Source organism: Ornithorhynchus anatinus, chromosome 8 (genome assembly GCF_004115215.2).
Source record: "Ornithorhynchus anatinus isolate Pmale09 chromosome 8, mOrnAna1.pri.v4, whole genome shotgun sequence".
NCBI lineage: Eukaryota > Metazoa > Chordata > Mammalia > Monotremata > Ornithorhynchidae > Ornithorhynchus > Ornithorhynchus anatinus.
The window spans coordinates 8,673,002-8,686,892 of NC_041735.1; the positions used below are offsets into that span (position 1 = coordinate 8,673,002).

Here is a 13,891-nt window from a genome sequence, read left to right on the forward strand (position 1 = left end):
GGACTCACAAGGCAGCACATAGGGCCTGGTCCCAGCCAAAGGGGAGCCCAAGGTTCCCTTTCCTGAACTTGAAGGCCCCCGCTCAGCATGCTGATTTGTTCTCATTCCCAGATAATTCTGGGAAATGTAATTCCCGGGTAGCAAATTCTTCTGCAGGAATAGGTTTCCTGTTTCTCAGTCCCTTGACCTCAATTCCACTTTTTTAATGGTATTTGTTAAGCGCTAATTCTGTGTCAGGCACCGTACTAAGCAATGAAGTGTGGCTCCATGGAAAGAGCACGGGCTTGCGAGTCAGAGGTCATGGGTTCTAATCCTGGCTCCGCCACTTGTCAGCTGTGTGACTTTGGGCAAGTCACTTAACTTCTCTGTGCCTCAGTTACCTCATCTGTAAAGTAGGGATTAAGACTGTGAAACCTATGTCAAACTGATCACCTTGTGTGTCCCCCCAGTGCTTAGAACAGTGCTTTGCACATAGTAAGTGCTTACCAAATACCATCATTATTATTATTATTATTATTATACAAGCTTTCAAGTTGTGCACAGTGCATGTTCCACATAGGATTCACAGTCTTAATCCTCATTTTACAGATGAGGTGCCTGAGGCCCAGAGAAGTGACTTGTCCAAGGTCACACAGCAGACACGCCTGGACCAAATCAGGTTCTGAGCGCAGCTACAAATTCATTTTATCCAGTAGAAGTAGTCCAGAGGACATTGTGTGGGTGGACAAAGCCGCCGTATCCAACCCTTTTACTGCCGAAGTTTATCTTCAGATCCCGACGGAACCGGGTTGGTTGCCCTCCGACTTCGACAGTGATGCTCACCCTCGGGCCGGGCCCCACGGACTACCGCTCCCCGGAGGGCCGTCCGGTCCTTTCCGTGGGCCTGGAACCACAGCCCCTCGCATTCTGCATTTACCGGCCGGTGCAGCACCCACCGTTGTTTTTCCACTCAGCCTCTTGGTGTGCGTTTTCTAGTGACTGGCTGCCGTTCAGCAAGGCTGGAACTCACCAGATGCAGTCCTCTCATCAAACCTGTTTCGAGTGAGGGAGGCAGGTGAATTATAGGAAATCCTTCCTAGCCCCTTCCCAATTCGAGGTAGGCGGTGCGTCCCTAAAGAAAGTAACGCAGGCACCCCAGTGAATCTTGCACGTGGCCGCCGTCTCATCAGTCAGTCAACCAGCAGTATTTATTGAGTGCTTTCTGTGTGCAGAGAGCACTGTACTGAACATCTGGGAGAGTAATAATGCAGGTATTTGTTAAGCGCTTACTAGGTGCAGAGCAGCACTGTTCTAAGTGCTGGAGTAGATACAGGGTAATCAGGTTGTCCCACGTGGGACTCACAGTCTTAATGCCCATTTTACAGCTGAGGTAACAGACACAGAGAAGTTAAGTGACTTGCCCAAGTTCACGCAGCTGACAAATGGCAGAGCCGGGATTCGAACCCATGCCCTCTGACTCCCAAGCCCGTGCTCTTGGAGTGCAACACAACAGAGTTGGTGGACACATTCCCTCTTCAGCAGTTAAATGTCCAGTGTCCTGAGTGAGCCACCTCTTAGCGTGGCTAAGGGACAGGAGCACGGGCTTGGAAGTTAGAGGTCATGCCATTCTATCATAGGAACTCTGGGTCCTGGAAGCTCAGTAGGTAGAGTTTTAAACAATTAAGGAAGTTTAGGGAGGAAAAAATGGGAGCCCCCAACGCAAAAAGAACGCAGCTCCCTTTCCCCTCAAGACAGAGAAGAGTGGAACACCTTTAGCAGTCGCCCTCTTTGGTGCCAGCAGCATCAACCGGGCCACTCCGGAGAGAGAGAGCTGGGGCAACCCTTCTGCTTCAGACTGGTACGGACAGCTCTCTTCCACCTGTCGCCTGACCCCAGAAGCCGGAGAGCAAACGGAAGTTGCAACCCTCTTCTGCAGATGTGATGCTCCAAATCCCGTTGATTGACTTTAAAACATTTTCACCCGAAAAGTGGGACTTAGAGATTCCATCAGCGGTTCTATTTAAGCCTATTGAAATCCCTATTTTTGTCCTTGAGGGTCCGACAGCAATTAGTATCTTGATAGAGGGGCTTTGATGGCATCGGTATTTCTGTTTCTGTTATCGTAATGTTACACGATATGCCTGCCTTCCCAGAAGTACAATTGATGATATTGTAAAAGCTGAAAAAACATTTTTAGCCATTTCAATCAATCGCTAATTCCTCTTGATAGCTTTCAGTATTTCCCAGCTTTCTTCAGCTCTTGTTTCGCAGCAGTGTGTCGTCTTCCAGTATCTGATTATTTTCTGAGACACTTTTGGCTGGGAAATCCAACCCTGGGTCTTATTAACGTTAGGCTTCCTTCATATGCCATCAGACTTTGAGACCCACAGCTCGACAGTACAGTTTTAGAAAGGGTGCCCTACTTATTGGGAATAAATGGGGGGAAACCCCTCAATTTGTATGAACTCAAAGAAGGAGCCTTGCTCCTCCTTTAAGCTCCTAACCACATTTTTTTTTCTGAAATATGAAAGGATATATTTCCAAGAACAAGAGGCCAACTCTCAAGCCTTAAAGTATTTTGAAAGTTTGCCAAGGAGCAGGAATGTAATTCTTAGTTCCACTCAGAAAAGAGCAAAACACTGTTAAATGTACATGCTGGCTAGTTTTACTGAAAGATTGTCAGCGTACTATGAGGCTACAGTCTGGGTTATATGGGTTCAATACATCATTCAGAAATTTTTACACTTATTTTAAAAGTAGCGTGATCATTTTTAGAGGAAACTATTTGCCCTTCAAGGTTTTAGTTAAGAATTGGCTTGCCGCAGCATGGAGGACTTTGAATCATGTGGTTTAAATTAGAAATTAGAGAATCCCAATCGTATAAGACTTTTTTCATTTAAGCAGATTGTGAATCAATTATCACATGGGGAAAGTTCAGTTAATTGCATACCTTCAAGGTATAAACACATCAAGATTTCTAGGTCTGTTCTAAACGTTCACTTTTCCAGTTGGAAATCCTTGATACTTTAGTATGCTTACTTATCCCCCTTCCAACCCACCAATCTAGAGTGAAGCTGGATGGGATCCAGAAGGAAAATCACTTGGTCATTTTGCACCTTATTCATCCCACTACCTGGTTACCCCCTACACCAGTTGCTTACACACATGTGCAAACACACACACACACACCCCCCAACCCCCCCCTTCACCACCTTCTCTCCAGTCAGAGGTCATCTTGGGGTACCCCAGTTGTTCAGATTGATCCAGGGTGGGTGTCACCCTTCTCTTCCCTGCCCAGCCAGACCCATACATTCCCCCTGGACCTCCCAAGCACCCCATTTTAACCAGAGGTTCCACCACTTCAGAACTGGAAGTGGCCAGAAATTCTGGGGAACATTGTGGTGGATGCCCAGCTGCCCCTGCAGTAAAGAGCGATTTCAGGCCCCTCCCTCATGGAAGTGAGTTTCCAGTCATGCTCTTGGGGGCGTGTGGCTCATTCCCAGCTGTAACCCCTGCACAGGCAGTGACCAGGCCAGACTCTCCCTTTTTCCATCAGTCATCAGCCACCAGTTCAGACCATGGGATGAGCTCCTCAGTTCTAGGTCATGCAGTTTCCTTCCTGGTTGGAACCAGTGAGAGATCCTTTCCCTGGCTAGCAAGATGAGCTTCTCTCCTTCCATTTCACCTCATTCTTCTCTCTCCTCCCCAGAATGGGACTTCCGGGCACTCTGCCACCAATCCCTGTAGAGAAATAGCAATTAGCCAAGAAGTCCGAAGGAGAGTAATCCACCTGATTGCATGACAGGGGAGTCTACTAGTCCTAAGGAGGATTTAATTTTTAAAAAACCTAACCATGTACCAAAACAGCCCTAGCACTGATGCGAAAAATCCATTTTGGTAGTGAAAATGTTAAGCACATTTTTGGGAATCCAGCTTAATTCAGCCATGGTTGACCTAAGTTGCTTTAGGGCCATCTGTGGGATAGTGTGAATTGTCAGCATCTCCACAGTCGCCAGTAGAAATGATGTGTATTTTGGAATGTGGTCTATGGAAGTTTTGATCTTTTAGAATGCTCCATGACTTTAGGGTTTTTTTGTTTTTTGGGGGGGGAGGTTTTGGGAGGGGATGTTCCCATTTGGAATTTCTTAGGTAACTGGCACCCATGACTAGTTTCTTCTTCTCTGTGTCACCATTCTTTTCACCCCGATATGGGTCCTTCTCAAAACCAAGATTTGGCTGTTGTTATGGCTTTAGGATAACAGTGTAGCACAGCACTCGAAATAAGCCATACTGCATTTGCCAACAGTGTTATTGTCAGCTTTACGTCACATTGACCAACTCTAAAAAGGTCTTCATTCCAAACTAAAATCGAAAAATTAGCTTTTCGTCTGTGGAGACTTTGACTCCGAGTTGGTCAGTTGGTCAGTAATATATTAGTTTGGTGGCAGGAGGATAGACTGGACTCTGCTGTCTTTTATTTTAAGGTACTTGTTAAGTATGTGCCAGGCACCATAATAAGTGTTGGGGTAGATACAAGGTAATCAGGTTGGACACGGTCCCTGTCCAACATAGGGCTCACGGTCTTAGTCCCCATTTTACAGATGAGGTAACTGAGGCACAGAGAAAGTGAAGTGACTTGGCCAAGGTCACAAAGCAGACAAGTGGTAGAGCCGGTATTAGAACCCAGGGCCTTTGGACTCCCAGGCCCATGCTCCACCCATTAGGCCATGCTGCGTCTCTGTTCTCTTTCAAAGTAACTAAATGCTTAATTTTGTTCATTTTTCAGTCACAAGAAACTAGAGAAATCCTGCACTTTCACTATACCACATGGCCTGACTTTGGAGTCCCAGAGTCTCCAGCCTCATTCCTAAACTTTCTGTTTAAAGTCCGTGAATCTGGGTCACTCAGCTCTGACCACGGACCTATCGTGGTGCACTGCAGTGCTGGAATTGGGAGATCGGGGACGTTTTGTCTGGCTGACACATGTCTCCTGTTGGTAAGTCATTTGATGATTGATTTGTGTGTGTGCATCCTATCAAGAGAGTTTGACACAAGGAAGAAGTTCACTCAAAGGGAGTTGTTCACTGTCCCTTCCTCGTGAGGGGAAAAGAATCCTTAAATGTTCCTTCCTTTTGCACCTACCTCCCAGAAAAACATCCATATATGCATTCATACAATAATAATTGAGGTATTTATTAAGCTCTTACTACGTTCCAAGCTCTGTACTAAGCGCTCAGATAAGTATAAGATCATCAGATTGGACACGGTCCTGGTCTCACATGGGGCTCATAATCTAAGGGAGAGGGAGAATGGATATTTTATCCCCATTTTTACTGATAAGAAAACTGAGGTACAGAGAAGTTAAGGGACTTGCCCACAGTTACACAGCAGGCAAGGAGCAGAATGGGATTAGATCCCAGGCCCATGCCCTTCCCACTAGGCCAAATTCTGCCTGGGGTTAGGGAGCTGGACCAAGTGACTTCAAGATGATCTTTCAGCCCAGTGGCCTGCAGGGAGTTTTCTTGTGTGTGGACTTCCTGCCTGGGCAATAGGGTTAAAATTATGCTCCTAAGTAAACTAAACACTCTTAAACAGAAAATTATGATTTGGGGCTGGCTCAAGTCTCTCCTGGAATACTATTTCTCCTCTTAATGTTTATTTTTCTCCAAAGTTTAAAGTTCATTTCGACCTTAACAATTACGAGTTGTTTATTTGGGTCTGATTTTTCAACTTCATTCTGTAAAGTCAGGGTGAATTTTATGTCGGTGGCTCTCTCTTAAGACATCATCTCCCCCGTCTCTAATACCGTATTGCCCACGTGACTGGAAAGACTTTAGGAGCCGGCTGCGCTCGTGATTTCCAGAGGGCTCGCTGGACTTCGATACGATAGATGGTGACCGAGTCTTACAAATAGGTCTCGGTTCCAATGAGTGAAGCTTTCCATGGAACTGAATTTAACGTGTGAGAGGTGGAATCTGGCCTATTGTTTCTCCTGTTTTACCCTCAGATGGATCGAAGGAAAGATCCCTCTTCTGTGGATATTAAGCAGGTGCTCTTAGAAATGAGGAAATACAGAATGGGGCTGATACAGACAGCAGATCAGCTTCGTTTCTCTTATCTGGCCGTCATCGAGGGAGCAAAATTTATCATGGGAGACTCTTCAGTTCAGGTGAGCATCGCGTTCTCCATTCAGTCAATCAGTGGTGTTTACTGAGTGCTTACTGTGTGCAGAGCACTGTACCGAGCGCTTGGGGAGAGTACAGTACAGCAGAATTAGCAGATAAGTTCCCTGCTTACAGAGTTTACAGTAAATGTATGCAATCTACATTTCTGCCCTTGGATCCAGTTTTCTTTGGCAAGAAAGCTTGTTGAATACGGAAAATGGGAAATGTTTTGAATCAGAACTTGCTTTTGAAGAGCACGGTACCCAGAACTTAAAATCAAAGAACCACGGTGGGTTAACAGGTATTCTCCCTAAGTGCAAAACGAACCTCCAACCTGTAGCTGAAGATCGATCAAATGGCAAACCCTCAATTCTCAATTTGAGCCAGCAGCATGTGGGTCATCTACCAAGAGAATGTATGTATTTTTTTTTAAAAGCCCCCGTGCCTCTGTCTCACCGCTTGGAGAAGCGGGTGAGTTTGTCACCTGTGCCCTAATCAGCAGAACTTTGCAACAGCTGCCCCAGAAAACTAGCGAAACCGGTGACTGTCTTCTCTGCAGGAGCAGTGGAAAGAGCTCTCCAACGAGGACTTAGAACCACCCCCCGAGCACACCCCACCACCACCCAGGCCACCGAAGCGAACCTCAGAATTGCATAACGGGAAGGTACACGACCAAACAGACTTCTTCCCTCACCACCAGAGGGAAGAAGACCTGATCGAATGTGTGGAGAGCCCCGTTGTGCCGACCGGGTCAGAGGGACGAGCCTCCCTCGCTACGCCACTGAACGGAGAAAGGTAATTGGATCTTCTTGGTTTGTTCTGGATCTGTTTTGTTCTTCCCTCATCAGCATTGGTGTTTCGTGAGCACTTACTCTGTGTAGAGCACCATACCAAGCTCCTGGGAGAGTACAAGAGAATTAGCAGACACATTGTCCACCATATCAAGCTCCCAGTCTAGCGGAAAGAACACTTCCTCCAAGCAAGGCATCCTGAAACCACTCCTTCCTCTTGGCTCCTAAAGTATATATAGGGCAGAGCTTCATACGTTCCTAAAATATTTCCTACGGAATCTTTGTTTTTTTCTTCTCCAACAGATACCTTAATATTTTGACTGGAGGAAGCTTACTGGTGCCACCTTCTGGTTCTCTGTAAAACCATTTGAAACACAGTCGCATTGGGCAGGGATTGTCTCTATCTGTTGCCGAATTGTACATTCCAAGTGCTTAGCACAGTGCTCTGCACACAGTAAGCGCTCAATAAATACGATTGAATGAATAATTACAAAACACAGGCCTTCCTCTTCCAACATGGTAGCCAAGTTCTTGTAAACTCCCAATTTAGTCAGAAAATTGTTCTAACCATTTTTGAAGCTGGAAGCGAAAGTGGAAAGGAAAGTGGAGAAAACAATTGAAATAGTGTATTCCCCCAGGTGCGATTCAAAAAGGTTGGGCAAGTGCTAAAATCTGAACTGAATTATTGTACTTCACTTGTTCCTGGGAGATTTTTCTGACACTTATCTGTAGTCATTAACACCTCAGGGGAACCAGTTTAACAGCTTGAAGTCCATTGCTGGTAAACAGTGAGTTTTAAATAATTGAAATTGGTTCCCTTTGCAGTGCTAGTGAAGGATTGATAAAAGGATTTCTGCAAGATCCTAAAGCAGTATTGACAAAGCCATGCTGAGCTGGGTTATGGTACAGGTGTTCCCCTATTCTTCCATTTTATTCTAGTTAAACTGCACATTAAAGTAGGTGTTATAAGAGAAATGGCTTGTATACCACCAGCATGTTTACTTTATTTGGCAATCAGCTTGGGTAAACCCTCTGGTTGGAGGTATCTTCAGTTCCAGCAGTTGCCATTATTTTTCAAATGGTAATCCTCATAGTATGTTCTCCAAATGTCCTTGCAGTCCAATTACTGAAATACTGAATCACAGCATTTCTCAAATTTACCCATTGCCATTAATATAGACACAGTGGTGAGAGGATTGTTCATGAAGCTGTTCTTTTGGGTCCTCCTCAAAGATCTTCTCTCATTATATTTCAGTATGATTAAATACCAATTTTCTTTGAATGTTAAAAAAAAAATCACATTAGCCTGTGCCTGAATTTAGGCCCTTAGCCTCCCCAGAAGGCAGGGAATTAACTCCCTCATATCTTGCACTTATTTATGTGTGCCTTCAGCTGTTGTGCTTCTATGTATATTTGATTGAACATTCAGTTTGACTTCAGAGTCCACTGCTTAGGACTATTAATAAATGTCTTCCCCATTGGAGTGTAGGCTTGTCGATGAGGAATGTGTCTTGTGCTTCTTTCGTACTTCCCAGGTACTTAAAGAGTGTTCAATAAGTAGCATTTTCACTACTGTTTCGTAGAATACACCTCTCCTTCAAAGCCGAGCGGCTACTCGTTTGGAAGCCAACCACTAGATGTCCATTCATTCATTCAGTAGAATTTATTGAGCACTTACTATGTGCAGAGCACTGAACTAAGCACTGGGAATATACAGTTCGGCAACAGATACACCCCCTGCCCAGTGACGAGCTTCCGTGCAGTGTTTTCTCTTTCTCTGGTAGTAAACAATGTTTATCCCAAAACTAACTGCTGATAGACCCAAGGCTGATGATCGGGTAGGGAACAGTAGCGGTTGAGATGACATCGTAAGATGCTTCAGTGTAGATACTGGAATTGGGGAAGAAGGTGACCAACAGGAAAGGTTGTTTTCAAATTTCCTCTCTCCGCTCATCTCCTCTTCTTGTAGGGGTTTCCCAAATTAGTGTGGGCCACAGTAAAGGCCTCCAGGTCACCAGAATGGTCCCTCGACCCCCACGGCTCTGAGGTGGGGAGGTGCTTCCCCCCTGCTCCCAGGGACCCCCAGGGCTTAGAATTGTGCTTAACAGCATAATAAGCGCTTAACAAATACCACCACCACCATCATCATCATCAACCGCCAGGGTGAAATTCCTGCTTCTTGAAAGATGAGTGGGGTCAGCCTCTGCCCTCGTGCCCGCTCCTGGAGTGAGAGCCCCCTGAACTAAAGTATTGCTGTCATGCCTCCCCTCCTATTATGGGCTGCCGCACGTGGGGTCAGGAACTTTGTGCCCCCCCCCCCCCCCCATCTTCCCTCCCTCCTTCCCTCATTCCCAGAAGACTCCCGAGTGCCACCTCACGCCTACGTGAAGAAGGGAGAAAACAATCACCGGAGTCAGACTCTAATCGAGGAATTTGGTCTCGTGTCTGCTCCAAACATTTCTCCATGTTTAAAGTCTGCTGTTCCTGTCCCATTTTCTCAGCACTTGTCAAGACACTGGAGTCAGAAGGAGAACTGTTGGGGAACATCAGCGTATGACAACCCACAAAGAAGAGCCATCCCCGGAAGAGGACGAGGAGAGCATGATGTCTAATTGGAAGCCATTTCTAGTCAACATCTGCATATTCACCGTCCTCACAGCTGGCGCTTACCTCTGCTACAGGGTATGTTTTCACTGATGGACGTGCCAGCGAGATGAGAATGTGTGGAAAAAGACCATCACCTTGACCAGTTTGTGATTCAGTACTCCGAAAGTTTCTGAGCCATGTCTCAGTGGAAGCAGATGTAAGGTTGAAAGGCTGGAACTTTGGTAGGGCTAAAAGAGAATTGATGCACCAGGGTCTCAATAAGCCCTGTGGTCCCAAGAACATATTCTAATCTCAGGGCCTTAAAATATTCAGGACTAAGCAGAGAAAATGCCAAATAAATCTTTTTTTTCTTTTTTTCGTTTTTTTTTTGGTTTGTTTTCATGGGACTGTTTTTGTTTATATCGAAAAGAATAATAGAATTACAACACATTGTTGTTTTTAACCTTTTTAAAAACCTGTCATTTGTGTTCTTTTTCCGATAAAAAGACCTAGGCACAAGTGAAACTTGCTTGTACTCTCCAAGTGCGTTGTCACCAAATACACATTTTTTTCCACTGGGTTTCCCAGCGAAGTCCCAACATTTAAGTACGTAAAGCCTTTTGGAAAGGAGGGGTGGGAGCAAGGTCAGCCTCGAGTTCACCTCATCTAGCATTTAGGCTGAGTCCTGAGCAGTGCCTGAGATATTCATACACTGAATCTCAGCATCACGAGGTCATTAGCATCCCTTTTGTACATGACCTTTGTTTAAAAAAGAAAATACACAGGCTACTTGATTTGCTCAGGGTTCCCTAAACATTTATTTTTAATTTTATTTTTATGGGGGAGCTTTTTTGTTGTTTATTCTAGTGATCTTTTTGTTGCACTTGACTTGCACATATTCTTGCAACCATTGTACCAGCCCCTGAGATTTTTGTTTACTGTTGTACCCCTCAGCCCAAACTTGCCCACCAGCATTTTAAAGCTGTTGTAGTTCATTTTTAGACAGACCGGTTTCAACTTCATTTGGAATGTAAAGTGCAGTTTCACTAGAAATGCTTGGTAAGCAAAATTTGCTGCTGTTGAAATTGAGGAGCATGTGAGCAGCTCTTCCGAGAAGCAAACCCAGGAGGGCAGCAATTCGGGGGGGGATCCTTGGGGGAGCAGTTTTTGAAATGTAAACATTTTGTGCCCTGCCCACCCCTGAGAAGGTTTTCGAGAGGCCACCAACTTCTTGTTCAGTTTGGAATGAATCGATTGGCTTATCCAAGTGCAAGCATCTTTTCGTTAGTTTAGAGTTCTGATTTTGTTTTGGGTTTTTTTGTTGGGTTTGGGTTTTTTGTTTGGTTTTTTTTTTGGTTTGGTTTTTCACGTTTTTTTGTTTATTTGTTTTTGGCTTTTCTTTAGAAAACCAAGATTTCTATGATGGCTTTATTTTGGCCTGGGGTTTTAAAATCCAGTTGGGTCATCAAAATGGATTCATGCCCCAAGTCTCTGCAGATCTGGGTCCAGGGCCTAGTTCCTGTGAAAGTACTTATTTCTCATTCCAGTTCCTACACTCCTCCTCCTCGTCCTCTTCCTCCTCCTCTACCACAAACACCACCAAACTTGGCCCACTTCTGCCCCCACTGTTCGCGCCACCCCTTCCCCCCAATAGCCCTCGGCTTCGATCCCCATCCACCCACAAGAGCCGGGTTGCCTTGGCGAGAGCTGAGAGCAGGCGAGCGGAGTGGCAAAATCCAAGTTTGCCCTGCCCCCGAGGCCTCCCCCCCCCAATGCTCTTCACCATTGCATCCCTCAGATCTTAATCCAAGCCCCTCCTTTAAGGAACGAGGGATAGTTTTATGCTGGTTGTGCAAAGACAAGTGGCAAAATGCCGTTCTTGGGGGTCGCGGTGGCTGGTGCCGGGCCACTGAACTCAACGGGCAGTGGAGCCGCTCATCGGTGCTATTTCACGCATCCTCGACGTGGAGCACTTAAACACCATTCTCAGTCGACTTTTATGGAGTTTGTTGTGTAATTAGTCTTTCGCTCCATATTTATTTTTTCCAAAGGTATTCCTTTTTGTAAACCAATAAGGTGTTCGTTTTTTTCTCTTTACGTGTCAGCCTTGCATCAAGGGCTTATCAAAAGTACAATAATAAATCCTCAGGTAGTGCTGGAAACTGAAGACTTATCTGTGAGATGGTTGGCTCAGACCAGTGCTTGAAAGGAGGAAGATTGTAAGCAGTCATTATTTAGTAATATTGTGGGTAACGAGAAAAAAGATATTGGAATATGTTTATAGAACAATGGTATCGTAATATATAATGAGCATTTGTATATTTAAGATACAATATGTTGTTATTTTTCCCCCGTTTTTTCTCCTTTTCTCCCCCTTCTGCCACTCCATCTCTCTTCCCCCCCCCCCCCCACCCGCCAGATCTGGTAGAATGTTGTTCTAAAGCATCACTCCCCCCATTTGTATTAATTGCATGTAAGATTGTCTTGTCCCAATTAAATTCCGTGTGCTTGAAAGGTGAAAGAACTTTGTATTTCCTCTTTAATAACGTGCCCACATGTAAAAGTCAAATGATATTTGCATGATCCGATCATTAAGTAGCTGTGGTTCAAAAGGCTGTTGCTGAAAGTGTCTTCAATCAGCGATAGACCGATAGAGGTGTTTACCAGATAACACATCCCTGCCCGGTATTTGGCATGACTTTCTATTGGATTTCTTCTCTGTATAACCCAGTTGTTTATCCTCTACACTTCAGCTGAGTGACAACTGTAGTGCAAACATTCCAAGAGTATGGTAAGCTGTATTCACCCCTCTCCCTCTGGTGAGTTCGGGGAGCTCCCTCCTCCCCCCCGCCGGACACCCCAGGGTGAACCCTGGAGGGGCCCCCACAGTTCCAACTCCAGAAACTGCCCCAAGCGAGCCATGCTTCCGAAATGTCAGGTGGGTGAAGGGACAAAGCAATTTTCCTGCTCGCTCTCTCTTGCCATAGAATTCTGGTTGGAAACCAACCTATTTTTGAAATCCCAGGCTGCCTTTCAAACAGGGTGCAGGATCCTCTCCGTTGGGAAGTGTAACTTCCGGACGCGGGAAAGGGGGATTTACTGTTTCCTGGAAGAGCCCACGGTCATTTGAATGTACTTGCAGCTTTTCCTGTAAAGGGAATCTGCAACCTACATATCAAGGCTCAGTTTATAAAAGAACCAATCAGAGGCAGCTCTGGATTAAATCCTGCGTTTTTGCCAGCAAATTCACCCTTTGCCTTTCACCTGTCGGAAGCCGAAAAGGATTTTTTACCCTAGTGGGAGCGAGGAGTGGAGTGGCCCCTCCGAAGCCACAGGGAGATGTGGATAAGGCTTATGATGCCAAATTGTAAGCATTTTCTGTTTGTTTTTTGAAGTCCTGTATATGTATGTAGTAGATTGGGTGTGTATATACAGTAGAGTTTCAAAGTGGGTGTATTGGTTAACTTCCTATCCTTGGAAAATGGATGAATTATCCATCTTGTTAAACGTATGTTAGAAAGTTAGTGAGCTGCTATGCTATATGCCTTAAGCAAATATATACGCATCAGGTCTTTCTTTTTTTACAAATGGCCATAGAATAAACCCTTTTTTAAAAAAAAAAAAAAAATAAAGAGAAAAAGAACTCAATGTTTTAGTATACTACCTTTTCAGGTATCTTTTTGCGTGCGTGTGTGTGGGTGTGCGTTCACGTGTGTGCGCGCACGAGCTCTTCATCGACCTCCCAGGTTTAGGTAAGACTGTACAGTTTTCCAAACTCCCAAACTGATCAGTTCTCATAATAAATTTTTTTTAAAAGAACATTTCTCCAGGCTCTTTCACATTTTTGTTCCCCTGACCTTGATTGCCACGAGATGAAAACAGATTCTCTTGACTGGTACCATGGGTAAAGAAACACGGCAGTTCAGAGCAGCAACACCTCCTGACACATAATGACGTCTTCTGTAAGTAGAAAAAAGTTTCCCTGCTCCCCCCCTTCTCCTTGGTGCTCTCCTAAGCCTCCCAGGGGCACCCTTAGTACTTGCCCTGCCCTTTTTGGTGATGCTGAGGTTATGAGCGACTCCTTTAGTCAGAAAGATCTAGGCTAAGAGCACCCGTTTATTCCTTTAAATCAATCCACCGCAGTAGTGCACGCGGAGAACTACGCCTCAGGGTTCGGGAAGCAGAAGTGAGGGGTGAATTGCGAATGTTTACCCAGGAAATCCAGTCTTGGGTGAAAGGAAGAGCTGGGCCTTGTGCCCGTAAGCGTCGGATCCTGTCAGGAAATTTCTCTACCCTCAATGTTTCTTAATGGGCGGGATTCTGAAATTGGTACGATAAAAGCCTTATTTGGCATTTACCACCTGAAAGACC

At 45.2% G+C, this 13,891-nt stretch overlaps 1 protein-coding gene across 3 annotated transcripts in view; it reads left to right on the forward strand.

The window, feature by feature from the left end:
* The window catches only part of PTPN1 (protein tyrosine phosphatase non-receptor type 1), a 70,803-nt gene extending 57,464 nt beyond the window's left edge, over positions 1-13,339 (forward strand). For all 3 annotated transcript variants that reach the window (XM_029070517.2, XM_029070518.1, XM_007671385.2), the window contains 4 exons: positions 4,766-4,975; positions 5,987-6,148; positions 6,703-6,938; positions 9,436-13,339. In XM_029070517.2, the coding sequence (XP_028926350.1) occupies positions 4,766-4,975; positions 5,987-6,148; positions 6,703-6,938; positions 9,436-9,631 (804 nt within the window). In that variant the 3' untranslated portion in view covers positions 9,632-13,339. The remainder of the gene's footprint in view (positions 1-4,765; positions 4,976-5,986; positions 6,149-6,702; positions 6,939-9,435) is intronic.
* The last annotated feature ends 552 nt before the right edge of the window (positions 13,340-13,891 follow it).